Source organism: Medicago sativa, chromosome 3 (assembly GCF_051527215.1).
Source record: "Medicago sativa cultivar Bolivia chromosome 3, Bolivia_mono, whole genome shotgun sequence".
NCBI lineage: Eukaryota > Viridiplantae > Streptophyta > Magnoliopsida > Fabales > Fabaceae > Medicago > Medicago sativa.
In genome coordinates, this window is record NC_140751.1 from 89,138,340 (window position 1) to 89,164,470 (window position 26,131).

A 26,131-nucleotide genomic window follows, 5' to 3' on the forward strand; every position below is an offset into this window, starting at 1 on the left:
TCCATTGGAATAATTCTTGTGTTGCCTGTGGTGATTCAATCTGATATGGTGTTAAACAAGGTTTTTCCAAAAAGCGAACATCACAATCCAATTTAGAACTGACGCCGGAAACACTTCCATTTGGATCATTCGTCTAGGAGGCGGAGGAGGCATATGAATGTTTCTGTTTTGTGGCAGAGAGGTAAGGACTCCCACGTAGGAGATCCATCCCGACGTGACGAAGACCGTGATAAGGGATGGTGAATGGTCGGTAGCTTGATCAATTATAGATTGATACGTGGAGGTTTCCGTTTTCGGATTCGACGTTGCTGAAACTTGCTAGTGCAATGTTCATGGATGGGGGTGAATGTTACTGTGTCCAAGGGGCATAGTCTGCAGAATGCCGGTGAATGTTACTGTGTCCAAGGGCATAGTCTGCAGAATATGGGTGGTGGTAGAATTGTGCGGCTATGGTGATTGTGATTGCAGGGATGAAGATGATTTATTTTTATTTTTTTTTAGTAATCCTGAGAGTTCTTTTTTCCCATAAATTAAATGTTTCTATCATCTATTTAAAAAAAAAGTAAATGCTAATTAATTTGACCGAGACAAAAGTTAGAAGGCTTAATAAGAGAGAGAGAGAGAAAAGGTGCATTAACTATGGGCTTAAGTTGTGCAACATTGCACAGGTTAGAAAAATCATTTTTATTAAGAGTAGTGTTCTCATGGCGATTGTTAAAAAAACTATAAATAGAAAAATTGTCTTGGAAATATAAGTTTTGACTTTTAATTAAGTAATATTACACTAATTTTTATAAAGAGTTACTTATTTTTATTGTTTAACCAATGTTTTGAGGGCACTCTTTAACATTCTCATTTTATTAAACATGTGCTTATTATTTACCTTTTAATCTTAACCTTTAGATTTATTTTTGCCATATGTTAGTCATACAAGCATTAAAAGGGAGTAAATGGAGATAGCTAAATTGAGGATAGCTAAATTCAATAAAGATAGTTGGCAAGAAGTTTTACCCCACACCCCAACATTTATACCTTGACCCCAACATTTTACTCAAACTGTCCAATTTACCCTTTCATATAAACTAAAACTTAATAATCACTTTTACTTGTTCACCCCTGCTCACCCCACTCTTTTCAGAAAACATTTGCAGAGAAAAACATTGGTGAAAAATTTTCGGATTTTGTTTTTCTTTCACTGGAATCGACATTTGTTACCGGAAATTATAGATTGAGGGTCTTCTTACTTTGGTTCAATTTTTTTTTATCAATTCTTTGCTATTTGTTACCGGAACCGTTCTATTCATCAATTATAGATTTACCAGAACCGAAAAATCTATTCATAAAATCATTCAATATTTATATCTATCAATTCTTTGGACATTTGTTACCGGAACCGTTCTTTGCTATTTTTTTTTATCAATTCTTTGTTTTTTTTTATTTTATGTTCACGTTGTGATTATGAATGATTTCCTGTTACAAGTTTCTGGAAATTCATATGTCATGAGAAATTGAGGGTGAACTCATATTAAATTGAAAGTGGGGATAGAAAACCAATGGAGAAAAGGTTAAATTGCAAAAAGGGTAAAATTGGAATTCTTAAAAATTTGTTGGGGTGAAAGTATATGTGTAGGGGTATAGGGTATAATTTCCTAGTTGGCATAATTGCAGTTTTGACCGCTAGTTTTATATTTCATCAAATCCCTTATCGCTTTATGCATGTGTTTAATCTTCATGTATAAGGTGAATTTTGCAACTTCCTTTAATATTTTATTCTTTTTGTTTTTTTTGAAAGATTTAATATTTTATTCTTATAGATATCCTTTCTACATCAATCCATGCTCATGATCATATGTTTAAATGCTTCAAATCCCTTATCATTTGAACCAATTTATTGAAAAACTATTATTGAATGAAAACTATTATTTTCTTGGCTTAAATGCACTTTTGGTACCTCTATTTTCATTTTTGTAAAGTTTTGGTACACCTATTTTAAGTTCAGCTTTTTGGTCCACCTATTTAATTTTTTTTTTTTAACTTTCGATCGTCCGCCTGTATTGGGCCACTTACAAATCGGTTGGGTCGGATTTGCCCATTTACGTAGTCAGGTCTCCCGGGCCTACCAACCTATTTGGCAACTCTACTCATCCCCAATACAAAAAACTTGACTTTTAATGACAGTAAATTTCTTTAGATAAAAATCCTTCTACCATAGATATAGCTCTTATACAAAATAATTAATTTCTTTCCTTTATCTTTCTTTCAACAACCAAACATGACCATTTTAATGAAATGATAAGAAAACTTTTCCAATTTATCAGAGGTGTTCAAATTCAATCACGGGAATACAACAGTGTTAATTCTCTAGAATGAGAGTTTTGCCACCAATTGCAGCAGTCCTACCCAATTTGAACGGATTACTCTTTGTAGTTGCGAACCGATGATATACCCAGTTCATAAAAAAACAAAGTATAAAGAAGTTAGAGACTAGTTCTTCCAATTTATTTTTCTCACGAACTAAAAATTAATTTTATTTTTACAACGGGATCTCAAAATTTTTCTCAAGGGTTAAATTGATCTTCACTCTATTAATTTTTCTTTTGAAGATTTTTATAAACTATTTTATCACTTCTAAAGTGTAAAGTTTATGGAGCTGCTACTCATCAAGCCCAAATATGTTGGGATATAGGAGGAGTCTCAGTGGATGGAAATTGTTCTTTTAAGCTTTTAAAATTGTTCTCACGCACTCAAAAATTATTTTAATCCCCAACGACATATAATTGTCGTTTGCTACTGAACTAAATGTTAAGGAGTGAACAACAATTAATTGTTGTTGGAGTATTAAAGGTCATTTCAGGTGCATGAGAAAAATTTCAGAAGTTTAAAGAGCAATTTTTTTGGTGGGTTGACTCATCGCATTGAACCAAGAGCAACAATGGAGTTGAGCACCACATTTGCTGAGTCCAAAACTTTAACATTACGTTTATAGTTCATCTCACTTATATAATTCTCAACATTTAATTTTTCATCCAATGCGAAACTCTTGCTGAATTGAAATACCAACATACTGAAATAAAAAAAAGATATTATTCAATTAAAAAATTTAGAAGTTAATGAGATCATACAAAAACTAAAAATAAAATAAGATAAGAGACAAATAATCAAGTAAAAAAGGGACAAATAATTAAAATTTATTTCCAACGAAATTATTGAGGAATGTTACCAATTGTTTGTATTAAAATTAAATTATTACTTGGGCACAAAAAACCGAAAAAGATTAGATGTTTTATTAAAACATTATTAAAAAATTAGAGTGCTATGAGAATAGATACACCACTGAGATTTCTAATCAAACTATGATTCATCAAAGCATAAATATTTCACCCACATTTCTTGTACAGTATTTTCACTTTGGAGAATGGACTAACCAGCCAATTATAGACTATATATATGCACTTGATATATTGATGAAAATCATAAGGTGTAATCAATCATTCATATAACATTTTCACCGTCAAATATGGGTGAACTAGGTCCATATTTGGCTGTGTTTATACTACAATTAATATATTCTGGGATGACTTTGTTGTCCAAGGCCGTGTTTAACGGAGGAATGAAAACATCTGTGTTTGTCTTTTATAGACAACTGATTGGAGCCATTATCATGGTCCCTTTAGCTTTGATATTTGGACGGTAATATTGAAAAATATGTTCTATTTTTATTTCCTATAGTTTTTACTTGATTTTTCCTTAACATAATACTTTATTATATATGGTCCAGGAAACAAGCCGTGCCAGTAACATTCTCATTTATGACCATCTTCAAGATTTTTATGCTTTCATTATTGGGGTAGTACATTATTTTAATTATTCTCTAATCTTGATGTGATTTATCAACAAATGCTATTTTGACAAAGAATCTTAGGACTAATCGGGTCTATGATTCTATTGCTTTTCAGAATTACTTTAACTTTGAATGTGAATGGTATTGCTCTTGCTTACACGTCTGCTATGCTGGCTGCTGCAATTGTTAACTGTCTTCCGGCTTCTACGTTCTTCTTTGCTGTTATGCTCAGGTAAATTTTGGAAAACCACATTCATCTTCTAAGCTTCATGATAGAAAAGTAATATAAAGATTGTATTCGTAAAGAGAATGTTGATTACATGAAGGAATACTGTAAGACTTATATAGCTAATGTTGATATGAGTTATGATGTGTTGAATTAATTAGAGTGGCTGGCAAATATGATTATTAGTTGCTCATGGTATTGCAGAGTGGAGAAGGTAAATTTAAGGACAAAATCTGGAATTTCAAAGATAGGGAGTGTATTATTGTGCATGGCCGGCGTAGCAATTCTGGCATTTTACAAGGGACCCCAATTATGGATCGCGCGTAATCTTGTATCTGGATTTCATCACAACAATCAAGAACATGAATATCATGAATCATATGACAAAAAATGGATTTTGGGTGCTTTACTCTTGTTCCTAGCCACTGTCATGTGGAGCTTGTGGCTTGTACTTCAGGTACCATTAATTTAATTTCAATTTGTGGTATAAGGTCTAGAATGATGAAAACATTTGTGTTACATTATGAATTCTCTGCATTTTGGATAATTTTCTTAAAAAAAATTAGTGAACAGAAAAATTATTATGAATTGAAGTGAGAGTAATGACAATTTTACAACATGAAATTTGAATATCTTTTCCTAAGGTTGCAATAAGCTAACACCAAACCTTTTCAATAATCTAATTTCATTCTGTGTTTATTATTATATATAATCACACTTTTCTAAAAGAATTTCAATAAAAACAGGCTCAGTTACTTAAGAGCTACCCTTCAAAGCTAAAGTTCATCACCATTCAGAGCCTATCAAGTGCAATTCAGTCATTTGGTATTGCCATAGCTTTTGAAAGAGATATTGAGCAGTGGAAGTTAGGTTGGAACATGAGATTGCTGGCTGTTGTTTACTGTGTAAGTATTAATTAAAGTAACTTGTTCTATGCTTGGTCACGACTCTAAATATAAATGATTTAGATACACTCACGTAAAAATAATTAATTAATTTTAAAAATATACATTATTTGTGACTTATATGTATGTGTCCAAATAAATCATTTTGATTTGGGGCTGTGCCCACACAAGTCTTATTCCTTGTTCTATTTATGCACACTCTTTTCAACGGTGCTTTTTTATGCTGGCAAGAATGTTGGTCATGTACTCATGTTTGATAATTTTTCAGTTTAAATTAGAGGAAAATAATTTAGAGTTGATGATTATCTATATTATCCTAAATGTAACAGGGGACACTAGTGACCGCAGTTTCATATTACTTGCAAGCATTGGTGATTGACAAAAAAGGACCAGTTTTCCCAGCAACTTGGAACCCAATGAGTTTTATAATTGCCACAATTGGTTCTGTCTTGCTCTTGGGCGAGCCACTATGTTTAGGGAGGTGAGTTACAATCATAAATAACTCTGAATTTATCACAAATAATTAAGGATAAATTATGACATTATGGATAAAATAAAAGATGTTTTCATAAAGTTCACCTATTAATAAGAGTTCTATTGAGCTAAAAAATAAATTATATGATGTATTTGAGTGATGTCATATTTGAACCAAGAACCTGAAAGTTGAAGCATCAGCTTTGAACTAAGAAAGCTCACAGGAAACGTGCCTAGTCAAATAAATTATTTTTAATTTTTTTAGAAACAAGATCGAGATCAGAATATGTGTTTATACAGAGGTGGCCCTGAGGGTGAGCGGGAGGGGCGGCAGCTCAGGGCATCATTTTTTAGGGGCACCAAAATTATTATTTTCGCTTAGTAGTTAGTACTATATAGATTTTTTTTTTGAAGGTACTATATAGATATATTTTCTTTTAATTCGTTTTGATTAATTCTATTGAAAAATATATTTTTAGATAACCTTGATTATAAATGAATATTTTGCAACAAAAAATACAAGAAAAATATTGGAATAATTAAAAGGGCACATTTTATTGTTTCTCTTAGAACACCAAAAATCTTAGGGTCGGCTCTGTGTTTATGGCCAATGAAAAATTATGAGTTAATTCATTGAGGCTTTTGTCAAAATATATAACTTTTATTGAATAATTCTATCTAAAAAAAAGATTATGGATTAATTGAGCAAAAAAAATCTTTCTGGTTTAATTTGAAACAATATCATAATATAGTAAATCATAATCATAATATAGTACACATAATCATAACCATAGTATAGTGCATAAGCAACACTTATTAGTGCTACATCTTAAAATATTGAATCTCAAAGTCAGAAGTCACTACACAACAGTGCAGATCCTGATGCTTATATATATATTTGACCGGCTTGTTTCGTTTTTCAGTGTTTTAGGTGGGATTTTGCTGGTTTTAAGTCTGTACTCTGTTTTGTGGGCAAAAAGTAAAGAAGGAATCACACAAAATTCTTTACCTATTATTCAAGATCATAAAGAGTGTGCAAATCAGGTGAAAACAGAGGTCCCATGTATCAAACCACCACAATGACCATATATAGTTTTTCTTTTTCTATTTATTCCCCTTTGGACCCAAAATATATGTATCAATTAATAAGCAAAGCTTTTTTTATTGTTGTACTGATCTACACTGATTGCAGTTGCATTTCAAATTTGTATTAGATTAAATTGGCAAAATGATATTGCTTAGGAGTATGGTTTATCTTATGTTTTTACTTAGTGGAACTGTAATTGTAGAGTCCATACAAGTAAGAAAAGTGCATAACCTGTAAAATGAAAATCGTATTAGAAATGAAAAGGATGATTGCAAGAAACTAATGCTTGTAAATCAGTAACTAGCTTATCTATGTAACTAACTATATGTCCCATGTTTATAAAACTTCACTCATTGGATAAGTAGCCAATTTCAATTTTGAGGATGCTTTCTTTTTTATCCTCAAATAATGTGAAAAGAGAAAATTTCACCTTATATTATAGGGAGCCCCTAACATGGTCCCCAATTTTAAGGGTCTATTGATGGTCCCTTGTAAAAAGAAAAAGAGGAGCTAAACGAACGAAATAAATCTAACAACATCAAACTTTATGGATCTCTCCTTAAAAAAAAAAAAATACACTTTATGGATCCCTGTCAAAAAGATAATAATCAACTTTGTGGATTTTTTTTTATGAGTTACTCTTCCACTCACCATAACTTAAAAATATTATATGTGAAAATGTGATAACTTTATTGTAAAAAATAAAGTTCTGATTAGGTGTTAGTGTGTTACCATCAGATTGAAATGCTTGGTTGAATTATTTTATTTTATGTGAAAAGATTATAAACTTGTGGTTGCTGAAAATGTTGAGGTTTTACTCGTTGCTGTTAATAAGTGACCTTACATTTCATATGACCTATTGATTTTTTTTCGCATATCATTTTGGGAATGCCTTGAGTGAATATGTATGCAAGAGTTACAAGTTTCTGGCCCCAAATTAAAATGTAAAGCAGCTTATGATCATCAGCTTCTCATTCACTCTGGTTGTTTGTCTTCATTGCCTTGAACAGAAAAACGTGTTTATTACAATTATTATTTTTGGGATAAAGACGTGTTTACGTATATGATAGTATTTGTATGAATAAGTCTCAAGTTAAACATCTCTCCTCTCAAACTCAAAGCCAAAGATAACAAGAAGAAAAAACGTAATAATGAAAGGAATGAAGCCATATGTGGTTGTGTTTGTGATACAAACTATATATGCAATTATGTTTCTACTCTCAAAAGCTGCATTTGATCATGGCATCAACAATTTCATCTTTGTGTTCTATAGACAAGCAGTAGCAACCATATTCCTTTTCCCTTTTGCTTTCATCTTTGAATGGTACGTATTGTGGAATTAAAAATACCCATTTCTTGGTTGATCAACATTTTATATATATCTTCATTAATTCATTTGATTTCTTTGCTGCAGGAGACTTGCACCCCCTTTGTCTTTCAGGACCTTCTGCAAGATTTTCCTTCTTTCTTTCTTCGGGTATATACATCCAAATACTAAAGTTTATACTTTATTATAGAGGTCGGCTAATCATGTATTAGGGCATAAGACAAGTTTTAATATGAGACATTTTTTATATTTTTTTGTTGTAAATCGTGTATCTTCCGTCCGCAACTGCGGAGACTAATTCCTCGAACATTGTGAGACCTAAATGGGCGGCAAGCTCTCCTTAAGAGTTTTAACACTGCTGCATGCCTAAATTTGGATTCAAACCCAAAACATTGGTTAAATTAGAAGAGACTTGTGTCATCTCATCTAAATGCTCTTGGGTAGAGACATTTTTATATAATACCTAGTATTTCATACGTTTTCGTTTAATAATATACAATTATTCGCTAAAACTAACTTTCACAAAAAATCATTCGCTCTAATAAAAGAAAATCATTCGCTAAACTAGCGTAGCCAATTTCTTTCAATACTTTGTTTTTAAATTAATCAAAATTAATCGATTTCTTGACAAAAAAAATAAAAATCAATCGATTTAATAATCTTTGTATTCTATTTTTAGGGAACAAAGACAACTGTCTTAGTGGCCTTATCCATAGGCCAACCTTGAGTATACATGTATGCATCTTAATTTACATGACATTAATTAATTAGGTATATATAATTTAAACATAGTGGGGTGTTGTGTTTTAATTAAATTTCAGGATTACTATGGCCATGGATTTAAATGGTGTTGGTCTGATTTACACCTCTCCAACTTTGGCAGCTGCTTCCACAAACTGTCTTCCAGTTATCACCTTCTTCTTAGCGCTCCTACTTGGGTACACATCATATTATACCTTCCATTTTATTCAATTATAGCTTATTGAGCGTTTTTCCATTCCATCTCTTGTCAAAACTAACTTTAATTGATTTTTTCAGCTTTGATTCCATTTTTGAGCTATTGCACATTTCTTAATTAATTTATATGAATCATTTAGATTCGGGATGCACCACCCCTCTTATTTTAATACCAACTAGAAAAAAATCATGAATCATATGTTGTTTTACTATGTGTAGATCATGAATGAAAATGTGTCGCATTTTAGACAAAAGAACTAGAAAAATACTATATGCTTAAAATATAATAGGAAGGATCATCGTGATTATTGACACTAAAAGATGAAAAAGAAAAAGGATATGACGCAATTAAAGATATATCTAAGATTCCATTTATTTGAGTACACCGAACTTCTCACATGGGAATTGAGATCAAAAGTAGTTTATAAACAATATTACACTCTTGGGTGAATCCACGTCTTTTACAAATGACAAACATGGCTTTTCACATTTTGAGCATAATGAAAGCTTGTGCTCATATATGTACTTAAGAAGAAAGGATGGTTGGAGATTTTGGAATCATGTTTCACATTAGTCATTAGTAAGAAATATAGACACGAACATTAACCAACCAATGATCATTTTGAGTGGTAATAGACTCAATCACCTTTAAAAAATGATTTGAGGTTTAATTTATGAAACGTGTGTTTGGTTTCTAGTTTGTAACACACAAAGCACGTTTGCATACTTTTCAATGAATTTTTCCATAATATCATAAGCTCTAAATACTAGTTTCTACGCTAACGTAGTTTTTTACCGTGATTTTCTTCAAACGTTACCAAGTAGACACGAAGAAAATCTGATTGAGAATGAAGAAATCGTCTTATAAGACCCTCTAATGAAGATTGTATCAATAACATGATTAAAAAAAGACGTAAATGTAACAATCTATATCATATGATCACATGTATTTCGATACAAGAATTATGTACCATATAAATTGTTTTGGCCTCAAAACAGTAAATCGAATATTGCAACTGTGTGCGACATATCATCATCTAACAATTAATTAATAGGAGCACACACTGTTAATTTATGTGAGAATGGTATTTCAGGGTTGAAAGTTTGAGAATAAAGACGGTAGCTGGGATAGCTAAGTTGGTAGGCATTGTGGCATGTTTGTCTGGTGCAGCTACCCTTGCCTTTTATAAAGGTCCACATTTGAAACTTTTAAGCCATCATCATCACCTTCTAGGATACCATAAACAACATGATCAAAGTCATTCTCCATCTGGTACATGGATAAAAGGTTGCTTATTCTTGCTGCTCTGTAACACGTTTTGGGGCCTATGGTTGGTGCTACAGGTAACATTAATTAATTGTTCCCCTTTAATTAGTGTTCAACCTTTAATTAATTAACTTGTTAAAAGAAACTCTTACATCTAAATTTCTCCAATTGATTAATTAGGCTTTTGTATTAAAAGACTACCCTTCAAAGTTGATCTTCACGACTCTTCAATGTTTCTTAAGCTCAATTCAGTCATTAGCTATTGCCTTGGCCATAGAAAGGGACATTGAGCAGTGGAAATTGGGTTGGAACGTCACCCTCCTCGCTATAGCCTATTGTGTAATCCCCTCAATTTCATCTACTAATTTAATTTGGTTATACAACTTTTAGTATTATACACTATGCATTAAAATATTATTAATTTTTATAATAAAAGTCATGGCTGACACATAATCAAATTGTGTTGGTAGGGAATTATTGTGACAGGGGTCGGATATTACTTAATGACATGGGTCATAGAGAAGAAAGGGCCTGTGTTTCTTGCCATGTCAACACCACTAGCTCTTATTATTACAATCTTCTCCTCTATAATTCTATTCGGCGATATAATAAGTTTGGGAAGGTAATTCTATCCACTTCTTAATAAATTTCTAAACATTTATCTAGTTTTGTCATTATTTATGGTTGTTAATTCACAAATTATAATTTTTTTATTTTATTTTTCGCATTAGTTAATTCAAATGAAGACGATGCTTACTCTAATAGTTGTACAAAATTACCAATAAAAAAGAGTATATGAATATCCATGTCTTTTTTTAAATTACCAATTTAACTCGGTGATTGCATGTTTTTGGTGTTTTTTCAGCATTTTAGGTGGGTTCATGTTAGTAGTAGGACTATACAGTGTGCTTTGGGGAAAGAGCAGAGAGCAAACACAAAAAGCCTCACAAGACTTGGAACAGGCATCCAGTTAAAATGAGCTACCAATGGGATGGATATGAGGAAATTGTTTGTTGGATTTAAAGAAATTGTAAGAAAGTATATATGAATGTGAATATTACCCTTTATATGCATTCCATAAGTAAAACTCAGATGATTGATGCGTAAACATTTGATATGTTATAGTCTACATTCAAATTACTTCTCAACGCTTGATATGTGAGTTTGGCTGAACTCTTAAAAATGAAAAGCGATATTAGCAATATTGTCAAAATTTTGCCTGCAATTTATAGGTCAGAAACTCGTGGTGCATAAGCTTGTACAGATGTTCTCTCTCAAAAAAAAAAAAAAAAAAAACTTGTAAACAACATATTTATTTAGGTGCTTCGTGATATCAAACACACTACATAAAGTAGCTTGTTATCCGGTTTTTGCTCATTGATTAATTTCTAAATACATTTTCAAAATGATTTTAACAATAAATATTGTTAGTGTAAATTAGTTTTAAATTAAAATCTAATAAAAATAATCTTTTGATCACGTTATAACTCGAATCTCGTACTTACATTTTAGAAGTTGTGATACTATGTCAAAATAAAAAGACTCATTAGATTAGATGTATTGAAGCATGACACAAATGCATTGAAATCAAGTTTGCTACATGATAAGGAAGAAGAACATCATAAACCTCACTTGCTTGTACCATAAGATATCGAAGCTTAGGCTAGTTTTGAGTTAGAAAAACAGTTATAACTACTTCCCTTATGTTTAGAAAAGTTAGTTATCATCCTATGAGGTGAAGAGCATAGTATTTTATCTCTCACTTTCCTTTGTTTTCTATCATTTCCTATCAACTTTCAATTCTCTCAAAAAGATGTTAGTGTAAAACAACATTATTCTGACAACATATGTCAATTAAAATCGTTTAAGAATGACCCCTATAAATCTCGTCGTCGATCTCCATTTTTATTTAAGACTTCTCATTTAACGGATTTTCTTAAACATTAGACTTTAGATTCATTTGAGAAGTGGTGATGAGCATGAGACGAGTTGGGACACAAATATTTTTCTAGTAATATGACATAAGAGAATCTGTGTTAGTAGTAAAATTGGTGGTGTAGGTAGTAATATAATATTAACAAATAATATTGAGGCCCATGGTTTTCCTATGATCGAGGGGAACCAGAACCAGGAGAGAAGACAACCTCGGCGTGGTTGTGGTGTTTACCTTGGTCCACCCAAAAACCGTTCTCCTTAAACGACATCCTCGTATAAGCATCTTAGATTCCTTCGAACATTGATTCATAGGAAATTGGAAACACTTTTTTTTTTTTTTTTTTATCTTCGCAGATATGCAAATAGCACGATGGCGAAACATTTTGTCAATGAAGAATCACATAATTCCATCCGTTTCTCATTTCTCTGCTTTTCATTCCACTCCTTGTTCCTGTCACAAATGGAATAGTAACCCCGTGAGTTTTTTTTTTTTTTTTGTTAATTTGTTTATTGTTTATGCAACTTTGGTTGAGAATTGAATTGCCACATTTGTGCATTGGAATTATATTCGCCTTTGAAACCGAATTGGTTTTCGTAGTTCTCAATTTGCTTTGTTTGTTTTCTCATTTCTTCAGTGAGTGATTTGTTACCAGCTATGATATGAGAAAGTGTGGAAATTAATGAAATGTTGTTTTTGGTCCTTGCAGGATACAAGAAAAGGACAGCAGCAACCATCTAAGGTATGTACCCCCTATAGCATTTAGCTTTATTTTCTGTTGGTGACATAGGACATGTTTCTGATTTGTTTATGTATTGTGGTTGTTAAAGTACAAACATTTTATGAAACAAAACAAGAAAAATGAAGTATTTTACATGTTTTAAAGCAATCACCTAGTCTAAATTATGTATTGTGGTTGTTGAGTGTATTATTGTTATTTTAAGTTTCCTACATCGTTGTATTGGTTGCCATATTTGCATCGCACCTCAACTTCGTGAAGCCTCGATGCACTCCGAATTGGAGAATATGTTTTGTGCCAATGTATAGATTCAATTGTTCTATGCTTCTTGCAGCGTATGGTTATTTATTTTTGAAGTCTACTTACGAAAAGTATATATGCACGTTGTTTTCTTGTCATTCTTTAATATTGTGACCGGTAGCATGTGTGAATATTCTGAATCAAAGGTCTTATGATTTTTTTTCTTCTAATTAGAGCATATCTTAAATCAGAACAAGTTAATGAATTGCATCAATTTATAATTGGATAGAACAATCTGGGCACTTCCAGTTGTGCGCCTCTTATACTGGCATACGCATTCACACATATATCACCTGAGTTAAGTGGAACCTGTTAAACTATTTATGTAAGGTGAAGATTTTCTGCACCTTACAGTAGTTATGCATTGAAAATGCAATTTCCCTTTGTAGAGAATGTGGTTCAAGCCCTAATTAATATAATAGAAATACGATGATACAATTTGAAACAAAATCCCCCTTAGTTTTGTATGTATTAGATTGGATTGCACACCAATGGTCAAATTTCAAGCTCAAGCAATTTTGAACTATGATCTCCAATCTTCATTGGGACTCGTGAGGAGTTTGGATTGGAATTTGTTTCGCATGCAGCTTAGGACCGATATAATTCATTGTTTATTGCTCTTTATGCAACTCTTGTGGGGAAAACCTGCTTATTTGAAATCCACAGTTATTTATATTGTTCTTCAGTGATGCTGGAAATATCAATTTCAGGACCACATCAGGTTTGTTACTCGTCAAAAGCGTGCTGATGCAAAAAAAGCTCTTAAACATCTCCTTTACAGTGGTGGATCCTCAAGATTTTCATTTGAGGTATGCTTTCTAGTTTCCACTAGGAAACTGTCTTTTTATATTATTATCTTTTATTTTATTCTCTGTTGCAATGATTGCTTAATTTCTATGGATAATGTGGGCAAAGTTTGTGAATTAATTAGCATGGACTGCAGATGCAAAAATAGCCCCTTTTAGATGATACTTTTGCACTATCTAGATAGGATTTTGACCATGTATTTGTCAGCATTGCCCATATTCATAGATAATGAATGTAGGATGGGAAATTGTGAACAGAATAAAGAAAACATGTGCATAATGCATTCTCATGTGTGTGTGTGCTGACAATTATGAGTGTATGCTACAAGCATGAAATAATACTACAATTTTAGCGAATAGCTGCAAACTAAGAAATACATGCTGAGTGGCTGCAGATTTATGTCCTCCACGATCAATCGTACAGATACTAATGAACTCATTTTTATCTAAAAAAAATGCAACTTGTCTTTTTTAGGCAATTGGATATTATTTTTACATGCACCTAACACCTTATATAGTGTTATATTTTATGCGTTAGAATTACTGTCAAAAAATTGCAATATCAATGTTTAGTGTTGTACATTTCCCCTAGGACAAAAAAACAAATTGGAAGCTTGATGGAAACTCTGATGGTCGTTCAAATAGCTATTCCAATAAAGGTCAACCAAAGTCTGGTCAACGGTTTGGTGGAAAACCCCAAAAGAAAAATAAACGTGAGTTCCTTTCAATTCACACTTTCTTTTTCACGTTTTCCTTTCTCGACTCCGATCACTTATCTGTATTGGTTAAAATTTCCATTTCTGGTTATAAGTTGAGGATCTTGTAGCAAATTATATTGATGAAATTGCATAAAACTCCAATGAGATTTTGAAACATTACAAAACCCCTCGTTATTGCGACAAATTCCTTGTTAATTCATATTCTGGAAGTTATGAAAGTGCACACTTCCAGCGAAATATATAAGCTTTGGAGTGCAATCATTATTGTTAAATTTTGATTACGATTCTTGTACACATTTTAGTGTCCATACAGTTTACTATCTGTACATTCTGGACTAGTACTCCCTCCATTCCTTTTCTTTTGATGTTTTAGGTGATTGCACAAATATTAAGGAATCATTAAATTATAGGAATAATTGTATGGTTTATACTAAAATACCCTTACTTACTCCTTGATTTCTTTTTTCTCAAAATTCTAATCTCCTTAATTATTGAAACTCACCACACAAATTGCATTTATTATTTAAACTTCCAATTTTCAAAGTGTGTTTTTCAACAAGGGTAAAATTGGATAAAAAGTATTAAAAATTCTAAAACATCAAAAGTTTTGGAATAAAGTTTAAGCTCTAAAACATCAAAAGAAAAGGAATGGAGGGAGTAATTAATAACATGAATTAAAGATGTTTAGTTATGCTCCTGCAACTTCCTTGTTCCACTGATTGCTCATTTGGTTCCGCGGCCATGATTCTAAAATCACGTCATTAGTGTTGGTTTTGTAGTTTTCTTGCAAGTAACGTGAAAGCTACAATGTAGCCGCTTCTCCAAAGTCACATCAGCGTCTAGTGTAATCTACCACCAAACACACGCTAAATGTCTCTTATCTAATTTTGCTCACTTCTCTCCACTGTACAGGAAAAATCAGAAGACACAGTTTTTGTGAAGAAGAACCTGATGGCCAACCTGAACAGATATTTCACGCAACATTTGGTAGCCGGAGTTATACCTGGTCCTTCTGCAATACGAATGGATCTTCTTCTAAACATTCCACATACGGGTTTGAATGGAGGGAACATACAAATAAGACAAACACAAACAAGTGGAAAAGTGCAAGTGATGATGAGGATGATGGTAATGATAAAGATGATGATTCATGCCGTGTAGGATCAAGTTCTGATAGAACTATTCTTGGTTTGCCACCAACAGGTCCATTAAAGATAGAAGATGTTAAAATTGCGTAAGTGATTTAGGTTTCCTCTTGTTTGGGACACATATCCTCCAATTGAGATTTGATGTTATACAATATCATACACACATTACAAACCGGTGATAGCTCTTTATTGTCCTTGCAGTTTTCGTTTATCTGCTTTAAAATGGCATCCTGATAAGCATCAAGGCCCTTCGCAGGTTAGTTTTAAATATTTGTTTAGCCTATCTGCCTCTTAAATAAATGATAAAAACAAAAAAAGAAATTGGAAGGATGTTATATACCGTGTTGTCAATTATGAATCACATATAATAGTGGTTTGTTCAAATTTTGATATGCAGCAGTGCTATAACAACATTTAATTACAACACTTTGTCTTAAATAGCATATCAAAGAATAATAGTGATTTGTTCGAATTCTGCTATGCTATAGCGCTAATCACCGCTATAGCTAATATTTAAAAACATTGGTTACATATGAAACTAGGTGCACCATAAAAGCCACCTCTCTCTCCCTCCCTCTTTTTTGGTTATATGTATGTGATATCACTGATATGCCTTTCTAATCTTATGTCTCACTTAACCTTTCCGTGATTGCAGGCAATGGCTGAAGAAAAATTCAAACTGTGTGTAAATGCATACAAGACATTATGCAATGCTCTCTCCCCGGCTTAGGAGGCAGTAGTATGGCTTTTCAAAATCAATTGGGGTTGTATTTTATTCACAATAAAAGTCAAGATTTTTGCTTCTATTTATGTAACGTTAGGTGTTTACTCTTAACCGGAAGAGTAGTCTGAAGATGTTTCAGTCAGAAAAGCACATTTTTTTTTAATGTAAATTTAATTATCTGCTCCCATTGAATGGGATTATATCATTATAATCTGCTTATTGAGATTAGTTTTAGCTTAAATATACCAAACCAAATTAGCTATGGCATGTGGATAGTGAAAGATTAAATGATGTGGTAGTTTGCTTATTGAAAAAGAAAAAGAAAAAAAAAAAAAGAGTGTAAAGTGTTTCTTAATATGTTTCTTCTCTAAATACATTGCTTATTGTCGTATCGCCCCTTTGTTGGAAAATGACTTGCAGAAGAGAAACTATCATCTCAGAAAGGACACTTGAATAAGTTGAAATGAATTCAAATCATACCATACGGTTTTATACATACAAACAAAAACAAGCTGATGCTACTATCAATTAGACCTCTTTCTCTCTAACAAAATCTGATATTGCTATTACATAACAAAGCATTTAATTTGAACTAAAACAACCCAAAATCCCAACCTCAAAAACATAGAAGAACAACAGAAGAAGAGATCATGAAACCATAGATCAAGATCAAGAACCCAAAATGAAGAGCCCAATTTCTCTTAAACTTACCAAAATAACTCTCAGGAGGTTCCTGATAATGAATCTCAAACTCTTCATCACCAATAGTATCATAATCACCACCACCACTCAACCTCATCTTCATATCCCTAAGCTTCTCAGTAGCCAAACCAAGTGTAAGCTTATGACACCTTCTCTGATACTTGAATCCATTAATACATCTAAGAGTCTGTGCTACAGACACATAGAAGATGAGATGAGCCATGGAGAGAAGTGTGATTGGGATCCAACAATGGCGACATTGAAGACGTGGTGACATTGATTGTGCCATGAAAACTAAGCTGAGGAAGATGAAGAAGATTTGGAAAAGCTTGTGAAGTTCCTTCTTTTGAAGGTCTATGGCACGTTTCTTCTCGAGGGTTTTCTCGAAATGGAGCTGGATGATGGTGTTCAATGCTTGGAAAGCTGTTTCACGAGAAACTACTTGTTGTTGTTGTTGTTGATGGTTGTGGTGGTTTTCGTAGTCTGCCATGGTTAACGGTAACAACTGAGAGAGAGAGAGAGAGAGAGAGATGTTGTAGTAGCTGTACTGTGGTGGTGTGTCTTGTCTGCGTTGTCTCGTTTCGACAATAACGTTTGGAGTTTGGTTGAAATAAGTAATTGCCACCAAATTTAAAAGGTGAAATTAATAGTACACTCAAAAGCTGCTGTTTTGTCTTTGTCACTCACAGTAAATTTAATTTACTCTATTTTATTACCAATATAAATAAAGATTTTCTTTTTTAATTTTTTGAATATTTATGTTTTTTTAAAGAATAATATATTTTGTATCAAAGTAATTTAATTATTTCGATAATTTGGAGGAGCACCAATTTTTTTCTGTATAGTATAATAACATGAGTCAAAGAGTCTTTGCTCCTCCAGTCAAAAAAAATTTTTTTTTGGTAGATTAGACGAAATGGCAAAGCCATTGTAAACTCACACACACAAGTGGAGGTACCGGGGTTCGAACCCCGATCATGACATCCGGCCTAACAATTTCGGCATTTGCCAGTTGAGCTAGGACTTGTGGATAGTCAAAAAAATTCTTTACCCGTGAATAATAAAATTTAATAAAATAGTGGGGATCTCGATACATTTTTAATTCCATTCCACTTGTAATATCCGGCTATCAAGAATTGGAATTTACTATTGAGAAAAGAAGGGGGGTGAGTGCTTGTTTAAAAAAAAATTATAATAAAGGCAAACCTCTACTCCCTCCGTCCCGGAATAACTGACCCATTTTCTAAAAAAAATGTCCCAAAATAACTGACTCATTTCAATTTTCAATACAACTTTCATCATTCCCAATACAATATAACACTAAATAATACTACTTTTATCATTCCCAATACAATATATTCCACTTTTCCCTTTATTTATACACTTTTCTTAATTTGTGTGAAAAACCAAAGTAGGTCAATTATACCGGAACGGAGGTAGTATAAAGTTTCAACCTTTTTGCCTCGAGCATGGACAAGTTAATGCATTGAGTCGAGCCAAATTTTGGATCCGAATCCAACCTTTAATCCGAGTTGTGATCCTATTAAACAAAAGGTTTTGGTATTATTTAGAGATGTACTGAAAGGACGTGTTTCGTGGCAAAAAAAATTCATGCAACCGCTTCCCTATCTAAACACATTTCGAAAATAAATGTTAGAAATGTGTTTCTTTTTATGTTAGAACAATCATATTAAGCACACAATTCTTTTATGTATTGATTATAGTTTGATGAGGATTATGTAAACAAGAAATATAAATTAATAATTATTTGAAGTATAATGACAATTAATTTTATATAAAAATAGTTATTTTGATAGACCTAATTTACGTTTAGATTCATTTACATTTTACCTAAAACATAATTTAGGAAAACAATCATAATCTACTAAATTCACACGAATATTCATTTAAATTATGTTTTTCTCAATTTTGCAACTACCGTTGACTGAAGGGTAGTTGAGTGTCGTTAGTGACAAAACGGTAATTAATTATTGTTCAACACTTTTTAAAAGTGGTAAAATATCTAAATCGTTTCAATCAGTGTCTGAGAGCAAACCATAACGGCTTGTTTGGAACAAGAGAAACAAGCAAGAGAGAAAAAGAGGTGAGAGAAATAAGAGAGAGAGAGAGACAATTTCTCTCGTTTGGCACATCAGAGAAACTGTGAAGAAAGACCAAATTCGTGTGGGTCCCACGTATTTTGCAGTTCTCTCCAAAGTGGGAAGAAATGAGCTAGACAATGCATGTTTCCACATTTGCCCTTGAAATTGACCGTGAGTTAACAAAAAAGCACATCACTCCAGTTGAATACAAAGATCCATGGAGATTTTACAAGCCACAAAACATGCAATTAAGGTAGAACATAATAATATTAACGAGAGAAATAAGTAATTTCTGAAATTTTGTTGGGGTGAAACTTGTGGGTATGAATCAATTTATTGTTAGATGGATGAAATGCAAGGTTTTTTTGGAAATAATATTCAAGGTTTTTTTATTGTATGGAGTGATGTTGCAGGTTGAACGAGATCTAAGAGAAGGCAAAGGTATTGAGTGGACGGTGAATGATGATAATAATGGATGAAGGTAGGTTTATTTTTGTATAATGAAAAAAGAGAAGGGTTATTTTTTGTATACAAAAAAACCACGTTTTTTATATTAAAATAAATTCAGTAATATGAACAATTTAGTATTTTAATAATTAAAATTATTATTTGAAATCATTTAAATTAGTACAAGTGAAATTAATCCACTGAGTTAAATTAAGTAATTTAATAAATTAATTATTTGATTTAAGCTAAAAGATAAAATTAATTTTATGTTTTTTTCAATAAATGAAATTGAGGGTATTTTCGTACTTTTAAAAATAATCAACACTTCTCTCTCTTCTATTTCTTTTGTATCTCTCTTCATTCAAACAATACTAAAAATCTACTCTATTTCTCATCTTTTTCTCTCTTCCCATACTCTCTCTCACCTTTTTCTCTCTTCTCATTCTCTCTTCACTACCAAACAGACCCTAAGTGTCCAAAGAGCGATTTTCAGAAAGAGATGTTAATCTAATTTGGAGCCCAATCCAATTCATCTTGAATAGGCCCATCACCATTCCCTAAAGGGAAATTTTCCCCTACACCCCAACAGTTATACCTCTACCCCTACAAATCATAAAAAATACCAATTTTGCCCCTTTTTGAAATTATACATGTTCACCCATCAGCATGTGTTTCTTCTTTCAAAAAAAAAAATCATGTGTTTCCAGATTGAAAATACAACACAAAAATTAGCAACAAATCTAAAATCAAATGACCTATCATAATTGATCCCCATACCGGAAAGCTCCAAGAATGTCTCTATCAATTCATATTGACGGAAGATTTCAAAGTTTCTCCTCAGTTCCATAGTTATCTTCTTCGTATCACTTCCATCAAATTAAATTCTTCAAATTTTATAAAAATAATAAAGGGGAAAATGTGGAAAAGCATAGAAACACGCATGTCTCGATAGCCGACTTTATGTATATTCATCATAACATAAAATGGTCATACTGTGAAAAATCAATTCCGTTGAAGGAGAGGCAAAATGAATTGATAGCATAAGAAAAATGACATTCATGAATTGATAGCAAAGGAAAATAGCCCAGCGTGAAAAATAAAATCTAATGATCTATCTTATTCTATGGGGAAAAGATCTGAAGATGTATGAGAAAGGGAAATTGATTAAAGGAGTGTGATTGATAGGTCATTTGATTTCAGATTTGTTGCTAATTCTTGTGTTAAATTTTCAATTTTCAATTCCAGAAACATATGGTTATGGTGATGGCCAGAAACATATGGTTATGGTGATGGGTGAATGGGTATAATTTCATAAAAGGGTAAAATTGGCATTTCATTATGGTTTGTAGGGATAGAGGTATAAGTGTTGGGGTGTAGGGTAAAATTTCCTCACTAAAGACAAGATTAACTGATTAACAATTAAAAAATGAAAACCCTATAACAACAAAAAAAAAAAAAAACAGCCGCTGTCCCCCCACTAAACTCGCCGGAAAACTCATGCTGAAGCAGAAACACTGAGAACGTCGTACAGGTCTGGTTCCCCCTTTCTTTTGTCTTTACTGTTCCCTAATTAGTGAGAATATCTCCGTTTTTTTTTCTTTCATTTTTCTGTGACCCACTTCCCTGTCACAAAACATCACCGAGCTCTCTCGTTACGTTTGATATATGCTGAAGTGAAGCATATCATAGGAAAAGCATTCTTCTATAAATGAATGCTAAGTTTTGTCCTTTTTTTTCCCTCGAGGATTTTGCTTTTCCTGTCTTGTAATATCTTCTAACATGGAATACGTCACACCATGGTCTCATCAAAAAAGGAAAATGTTTGTGTGACTCATTACTCACTTAGAAAGGAACTTGCAATATACAAATGTCGAATTTGAACTTAGAATTTCTCACTTGTTCATTTTACTGAATGAAGTTTTGGCCATTAAATTTGACTAAGAAAACCAAATGTTTTATGAACACGCATACATCCAATTGACCGCTTGATGCTCAACTGACCACTTGAGAAAGGAAGCAGAGTGTGATGTGATGATATGTTATCTATATTATTTATCCAAGAACATTTAGATGGGATGATAAGGATATCTGGGTCTCTGAGTTTAACAAAGCTTCTGAGTTCGAATTTCAGCTTTGGGTAAAACTCTTATGCTTTGTTTGCGAGTTTGAAGGGAAAGGGAAGAAAGGGTTTGAAAAAAAAAAAAAAAAGAATAAGTGGAAGAAATAGAAGACATTGAAAGGAGGGGTTATGGGGGTTTATTTTTCTTCAAAATATAAAACTCTCCTCATTTGGGGCAACTAAACAATTGTACTTGAGGAGGGTTTTGGGGGGTTTTGTAGGGTTTATATGAATTCTTCAAATTTAATATATGTTGATGTAATATTCTTAAAATTTAAAATATATTAATCATAAACACTAATTTATAACTCTCTAAAAAAATTACTCTTTCAAAAAATGTGAAAGATTTCTCAATTTTTCCCCATATTTCAGTTCCCCCAAAGCCCTTCCTTCCCCTCGTCTCCAAACTCGCAAACAAAGCCTTAGGAGAGCTTGCCACTCATTTGGGTGCCACAATGTTTGAGTGATTAGTCTACAGAGTTGCGCGGGGAGGATACGCGGTTCAAAAAAAAACTTATATAGAAATTTGTGCTTTCCAAATATAAGAGTTTTATCAAAAAATAAAATGTCACACTATGGTGAAATGAAGATATCTTGTTTTTGTCCTTGGTTTTATTTTTGGGAAAAACAAAATATCCACCACTAATTGGGAATTTGCTTTTTCAGTTCAATAGTCCCACTCACGGGGACCAAATTATAAAAAGTATTCTTTTTCTTTTTCTTTTTTAATTAAAAAAGAAAGAGATAGCAAATTGAAAATAAAAACCTAGGTGAAGAGAAAACATAGGTTGCTGCTAACACTGGTTTGGTTTTCTTCTCAGACATATCTCTGTATAACGTTGTTCTCAGCTTCATTGAGAAGAAAGAAACATATTAATGGCAACAAAAGCTTTGGCCTTCACCCTTTCTCTCAATGACCTCTTTGGTTCCAAGGCGCCGCCACACACCTCTGCAAAAGTTTCTGTCTTCTCTGTCAGATGTTCTTCTGGTAATATTTTATTATGTGTTTTTTTTCATAATTATTTGTTGGTAATTAACCCATGAAAAATGTTGTCTTTTTTGATTTGGTGTTGTTGGGTTTTAATTTGATTACTCATAGCTTAAACAAATGAATGCATGAATGTATAGGTAATGGGGAAAGGCCATGGAAAAATTCAGATGCTAGACTTGTGTTAGAAGATGGTTCAATTTGGAAAGCTAAATCATTTGGTGCTTCAGGAACCCAAGTTGGTGAAGTTGTTTTCAATACATCATTGACTGGGTGAGCCAAATTATAAATCTTGTGATATTCTTTTGTTGTTTTATGGCTAGATTTCAACCTAATTGAGTTTCTGTTTCATTTGTTATGTGTGTGTTCCATTCCTCAGGTATCAAGAAATTTTAACTGATCCTAGTTATGCTGGCCAGTTTGTGCTGATGACAAATCCACATATTGGGAATACTGGCATCAATTTTGGTTCGTATCTGTTTATCTATATACTAATTATAATCACTTGAATCCTTGTGCTAGTCCACTTTAAAAACCATCTCTTGATTCATTGTCTGACAGATGACGAGGAATCAGCACAGTGCTTCCTTTCCGGTTTAGTAATTAGAAGTTTGAGTACCAGGTTCTGTTCTCGTGCTTCGCCAATATTTTCCGTTGATTGAGCTTTACTTTCTTTTGTCCATACTTACTCTTTGTCTCTTCCTGTCTCTTTGCGATGGATATTTATTCAGTACCTCAAACTGGAGATGTGTGAAGGATTTGGGCGATTACTTAACTGAAAGGAATGTCATGGGAATTTGTAAGTAATATGTGAAGAGTTGTTATGAGAAGAACGTTACATGTAAACTCTGGATTTTTCTTTTGACATTGATGTTACTTTGTGATACAACAGATGATGTTGATACAAGGGCAATCACACGTAGATTACGGGAAGATGGCAGCCTTATTGGTGTTTTGAGCACTGACAATTCCAAAACAGACGAGGAATTACTTCAGATGTCTAAATCATGGGATATTGTTGGTAAGAATGACTATTGGAGGAGATTACACAAATGTTTTTAAAAAGTAGAATTCAGTGTTGTCAAACTGCGGCACTATAGCGCAGCGGAACTTTTACAAACTGTTATTGTTCAACAATATGCTAGTTCAAACTACATAGTGTTGTCAAATAGCGACTATATCGCTGTAGAGCGAAATTTGAACAAACATCTATTATATGCAATCTGTGATTGACAACTCTGCTGGAATTACATGGCTTATGTTTCTTATTTGCAGGTATTGATCTAATAAGTGGAGTATCGTGCAAGTCACCATATGAATGGATTGATAGAACAAAGGAAGAATGGGAGTTTAGCTCCAGTGAAGGGCCTAGAGATACTTTCCATGTAAGTTTATACAGTAGGCTGCTGGCCCTGACTCCCTTTTGTTGAATTTTGGGTAAGAAAATTATGTTTCGTACTGATGAATGATCTTTTAGGTAGTTGCATACGATTTTGGAATCAAGCATAATATACTTAGGCGTCTAGCATCATATGGCTGTAAAATCACTGTTGTGCCATCTACATGGCCAGCATCCGAAACTTTGAAGTTAAATCCAGATGGTGTACTTTTCAGCAATGGTCCTGGAGATCCTTCTGCTGTTCCTTATGCCGTTGAAACAGTAAAGAATATCATTGGAAAGGTGCCTGTTTTTGGAATTTGCATGGGACATCAATTGCTTGGCCAGGCTTTAGGAGGTACAACCTACAAGATGAAATTTGGTCACCATGGAGGAAATCATCCTGTTCGTAACCTTCGAACTGGCCGTGTTGAAATTAGTTCTCAGGTATGGAAAACAATTCTTTTCTGTACTTATTTATCATCATTTCACCGTAATCATGGTAATTACTTAAATCCATTTGAATTCATTTGGTCTGATGAGGGAGGGAAAAACACACGTTGTAGTCTTGTAGACATATATTTTTTGCTTCATAGAAGGGTCAGAACCTGGTCCCTTGTCTTGAGAAGAAAAGAATCTTAAACCAGAACTCACTATGATAGTGCCTCGTGGCAAAAATAAATAAAAAATTGCAACTGGTTATGATACCCTCAGTTCTGTTATCCCCCCATTGTGTCAACTCATGGACATTATTAGACCTGTGGAAATAGCATAAAATTTTGAATATGGCAGCAAACATGTTTAAGAGCTAATATTATGTGTAGTCCTATATTTATGGTTTGTTTAAATGTTCCATATCATTACATGTTATCAAGAAAAGTGTTCTCATGTCATGTATTTTATTCTTTTTGTCATGGTCTTTGGATATATTAATTGATACATATAAATTGGCAGAACCACAACTATGCAGTTGACCCTGCCACACTGCCTGAAGGAGTAGAAGTTACTCATATCAATCTCAATGACAGTAGTTGTGCCGGTCTTGCTTTCCCTGCTCAAAAGATTGTGTCTCTTCAATACCACCCTGAAGCATCTCCTGGACCTCATGATTCTGACAACGGTGAGCGACTTTTGCGCTCTTTATCAAAAGAAGTTTGGTGTGATAATAAATATAACTGTTTGGCCTTCACAATCTTTAAAAAATTTATATTCAAGAGCAGGATTATGTGTCTTGTAGGATATAATCATTGGATCCAATTTGCTTTTACAATTTCGTTCAGCGACTTGAATATGGATTTGACCAATAATAACCACTGTTGTGATTGTTGATAATGCAGCTTTTCGGGAGTTTATAGAGCTAATGAAGCATGAGAAAAACCAAACACCGAATGAAAACCTACACCAACTGCAATCAGTGTAATAATCATTAAAGCTAGCTGCTATCCCACCATGCTAGAAGGATAAAGTATTAAAGTATGTGATAAAAGCTCAGGTTCTTAGTAGTTTCTATCTATGGTTTGTAGATGAATAAGGACTTCCTTGGAGTTGATCAAGATTTTCTTGTGTCCATTTTCTGTACAAGGGCTAGCAGCCGATTGGCATAGGCTCGTAGCCTTCATTGAAGAAGGATAATGTACTCAATGTAGCACCGCGAAGAGAACTGTGTTTTTAGCTAGCTATTTTTACAACTTGAAATGTGGGGAGTGAAATTTCTTATAATTTATTTATAATAGAGTAATAAACCCTTACTTTATTAGCTAATCGCTATCAATCCCCAATCCAAACCTATTGGATGAAGACATTGTGCAACCAACATTTTTTACTTGAATGAAATTTTTGTTATGGAAGAATGAAGGTTTAATTTTATGCATGTGAAAGCCAAACTTGATGACTACATAACACATGCAATTTGCAATTGGCATCATTCATGCATATCCCTTTA

The 26,131-nt window shown here is 32.9% G+C and overlaps 5 protein-coding genes across 5 annotated transcripts; 4 read left to right on the top strand and 1 right to left on the bottom strand.

Annotated features, from left to right (window-relative positions):
- Nucleotides 1-3,353: 3,353 nt before the first annotated feature.
- Nucleotides 3,354-6,705, top strand: LOC146941640 (WAT1-related protein At5g64700-like). The gene is made up of 7 exons (XM_085755463.1): nt 3,354-3,690; nt 3,779-3,847; nt 3,957-4,073; nt 4,272-4,524; nt 4,814-4,972; nt 5,302-5,453; nt 6,370-6,705. The coding sequence occupies exons 1-7, from the start codon at nt 3,518-3,520 to the stop codon at nt 6,527-6,529; spliced, it is 1,083 nt and encodes a 360-aa protein (XP_085611589.1). The 5' UTR covers nt 3,354-3,517; the 3' UTR covers nt 6,530-6,705.
- Nucleotides 6,706-7,557: 852 nt separating this feature from the next.
- LOC146941641 (WAT1-related protein At5g64700-like) lies at nt 7,558-11,297 on the top strand. Its single transcript, XM_085755464.1, has 7 exons — nt 7,558-7,857; nt 7,948-8,010; nt 8,682-8,798; nt 9,912-10,161; nt 10,265-10,423; nt 10,555-10,706; nt 10,950-11,297. The coding sequence occupies exons 1-7, from the start codon at nt 7,685-7,687 to the stop codon at nt 11,056-11,058; spliced, it is 1,023 nt and encodes a 340-aa protein (XP_085611590.1). The 5' UTR covers nt 7,558-7,684; the 3' UTR covers nt 11,059-11,297.
- A 928-nt stretch (nt 11,298-12,225) lies between these two features.
- On the top strand, nt 12,226-16,681 carry LOC146941642 (Chaperone DnaJ-domain superfamily protein). The gene is made up of 7 exons (XM_085755465.1): nt 12,226-12,495; nt 12,727-12,759; nt 13,767-13,865; nt 14,455-14,575; nt 15,494-15,815; nt 15,931-15,985; nt 16,385-16,681. The coding sequence occupies exons 1-7, from the start codon at nt 12,376-12,378 to the stop codon at nt 16,457-16,459; spliced, it is 825 nt and encodes a 274-aa protein (XP_085611591.1). The 5' UTR covers nt 12,226-12,375; the 3' UTR covers nt 16,460-16,681.
- Nucleotides 16,682-16,887: 206 nt separating this feature from the next.
- Nucleotides 16,888-17,761, bottom strand: LOC146941643 (uncharacterized). The gene has a single exon (XM_085755466.1). It carries the CDS (start codon nt 17,643-17,645, stop codon nt 17,070-17,072), a length of 576 nt encoding a protein of 191 aa, XP_085611592.1. The 5' UTR covers nt 17,646-17,761; the 3' UTR covers nt 16,888-17,069.
- Nucleotides 17,762-22,613: 4,852 nt separating this feature from the next.
- LOC146941644 (carbamoyl phosphate synthase small chain, chloroplastic-like) lies at nt 22,614-26,036 on the top strand. Its single transcript, XM_085755467.1, has 10 exons — nt 22,614-22,811; nt 22,952-23,084; nt 23,191-23,279; nt 23,373-23,433; nt 23,543-23,610; nt 23,704-23,832; nt 24,087-24,196; nt 24,289-24,636; nt 25,144-25,309; nt 25,527-26,036. The coding sequence occupies exons 1-10, from the start codon at nt 22,700-22,702 to the stop codon at nt 25,607-25,609; spliced, it is 1,299 nt and encodes a 432-aa protein (XP_085611593.1). The 5' UTR covers nt 22,614-22,699; the 3' UTR covers nt 25,610-26,036.
- The last annotated feature ends 95 nt before the right edge of the window (nt 26,037-26,131 follow it).

Coding starts and splice junctions, on each gene's coding strand:
- LOC146941642 (XM_085755465.1), top strand. CDS start 12,376: ATGCAAATAGCACGATGGCGAAACATTTTGTCAATGAAGAATCACATA. Junction 12,760..13,766: donor GACAGCAGCAACCATCTAAG/GTATGTACCCCC, acceptor TATCAATTTCAG/GACCACATCAGGTTTGTTAC. Junction 15,816..15,930: donor ATAGAAGATGTTAAAATTGC/GTAAGTGATTTA, acceptor TTGTCCTTGCAG/TTTTCGTTTATCTGCTTTAA.
- LOC146941644 (XM_085755467.1), top strand. CDS start 22,700: ATGGCAACAAAAGCTTTGGCCTTCACCCTTTCTCTCAATGACCTCTTT. Junction 23,434..23,542: donor ATTAGAAGTTTGAGTACCAG/GTTCTGTTCTCG, acceptor ATATTTATTCAG/TACCTCAAACTGGAGATGTG. Junction 24,637..25,143: donor GTGTTGAAATTAGTTCTCAG/GTATGGAAAACA, acceptor ATAAATTGGCAG/AACCACAACTATGCAGTTGA.
- LOC146941640 (XM_085755463.1), top strand. CDS start 3,518: ATGGGTGAACTAGGTCCATATTTGGCTGTGTTTATACTACAATTAATA. Junction 4,074..4,271: donor TTCTTTGCTGTTATGCTCAG/GTAAATTTTGGA, acceptor ATGGTATTGCAG/AGTGGAGAAGGTAAATTTAA. Junction 4,525..4,813: donor GCTTGTGGCTTGTACTTCAG/GTACCATTAATT, acceptor CAATAAAAACAG/GCTCAGTTACTTAAGAGCTA.
- LOC146941641 (XM_085755464.1), top strand. CDS start 7,685: ATGAAAGGAATGAAGCCATATGTGGTTGTGTTTGTGATACAAACTATA. Junction 7,858..7,947: donor TTTGCTTTCATCTTTGAATG/GTACGTATTGTG, acceptor TCTTTGCTGCAG/GAGACTTGCACCCCCTTTGT. Junction 10,707..10,949: donor GATATAATAAGTTTGGGAAG/GTAATTCTATCC, acceptor GTGTTTTTTCAG/CATTTTAGGTGGGTTCATGT.
- LOC146941643 (XM_085755466.1), bottom strand. CDS start 17,645: ATGGCAGACTACGAAAACCACCACAACCATCAACAACAACAACAACAA.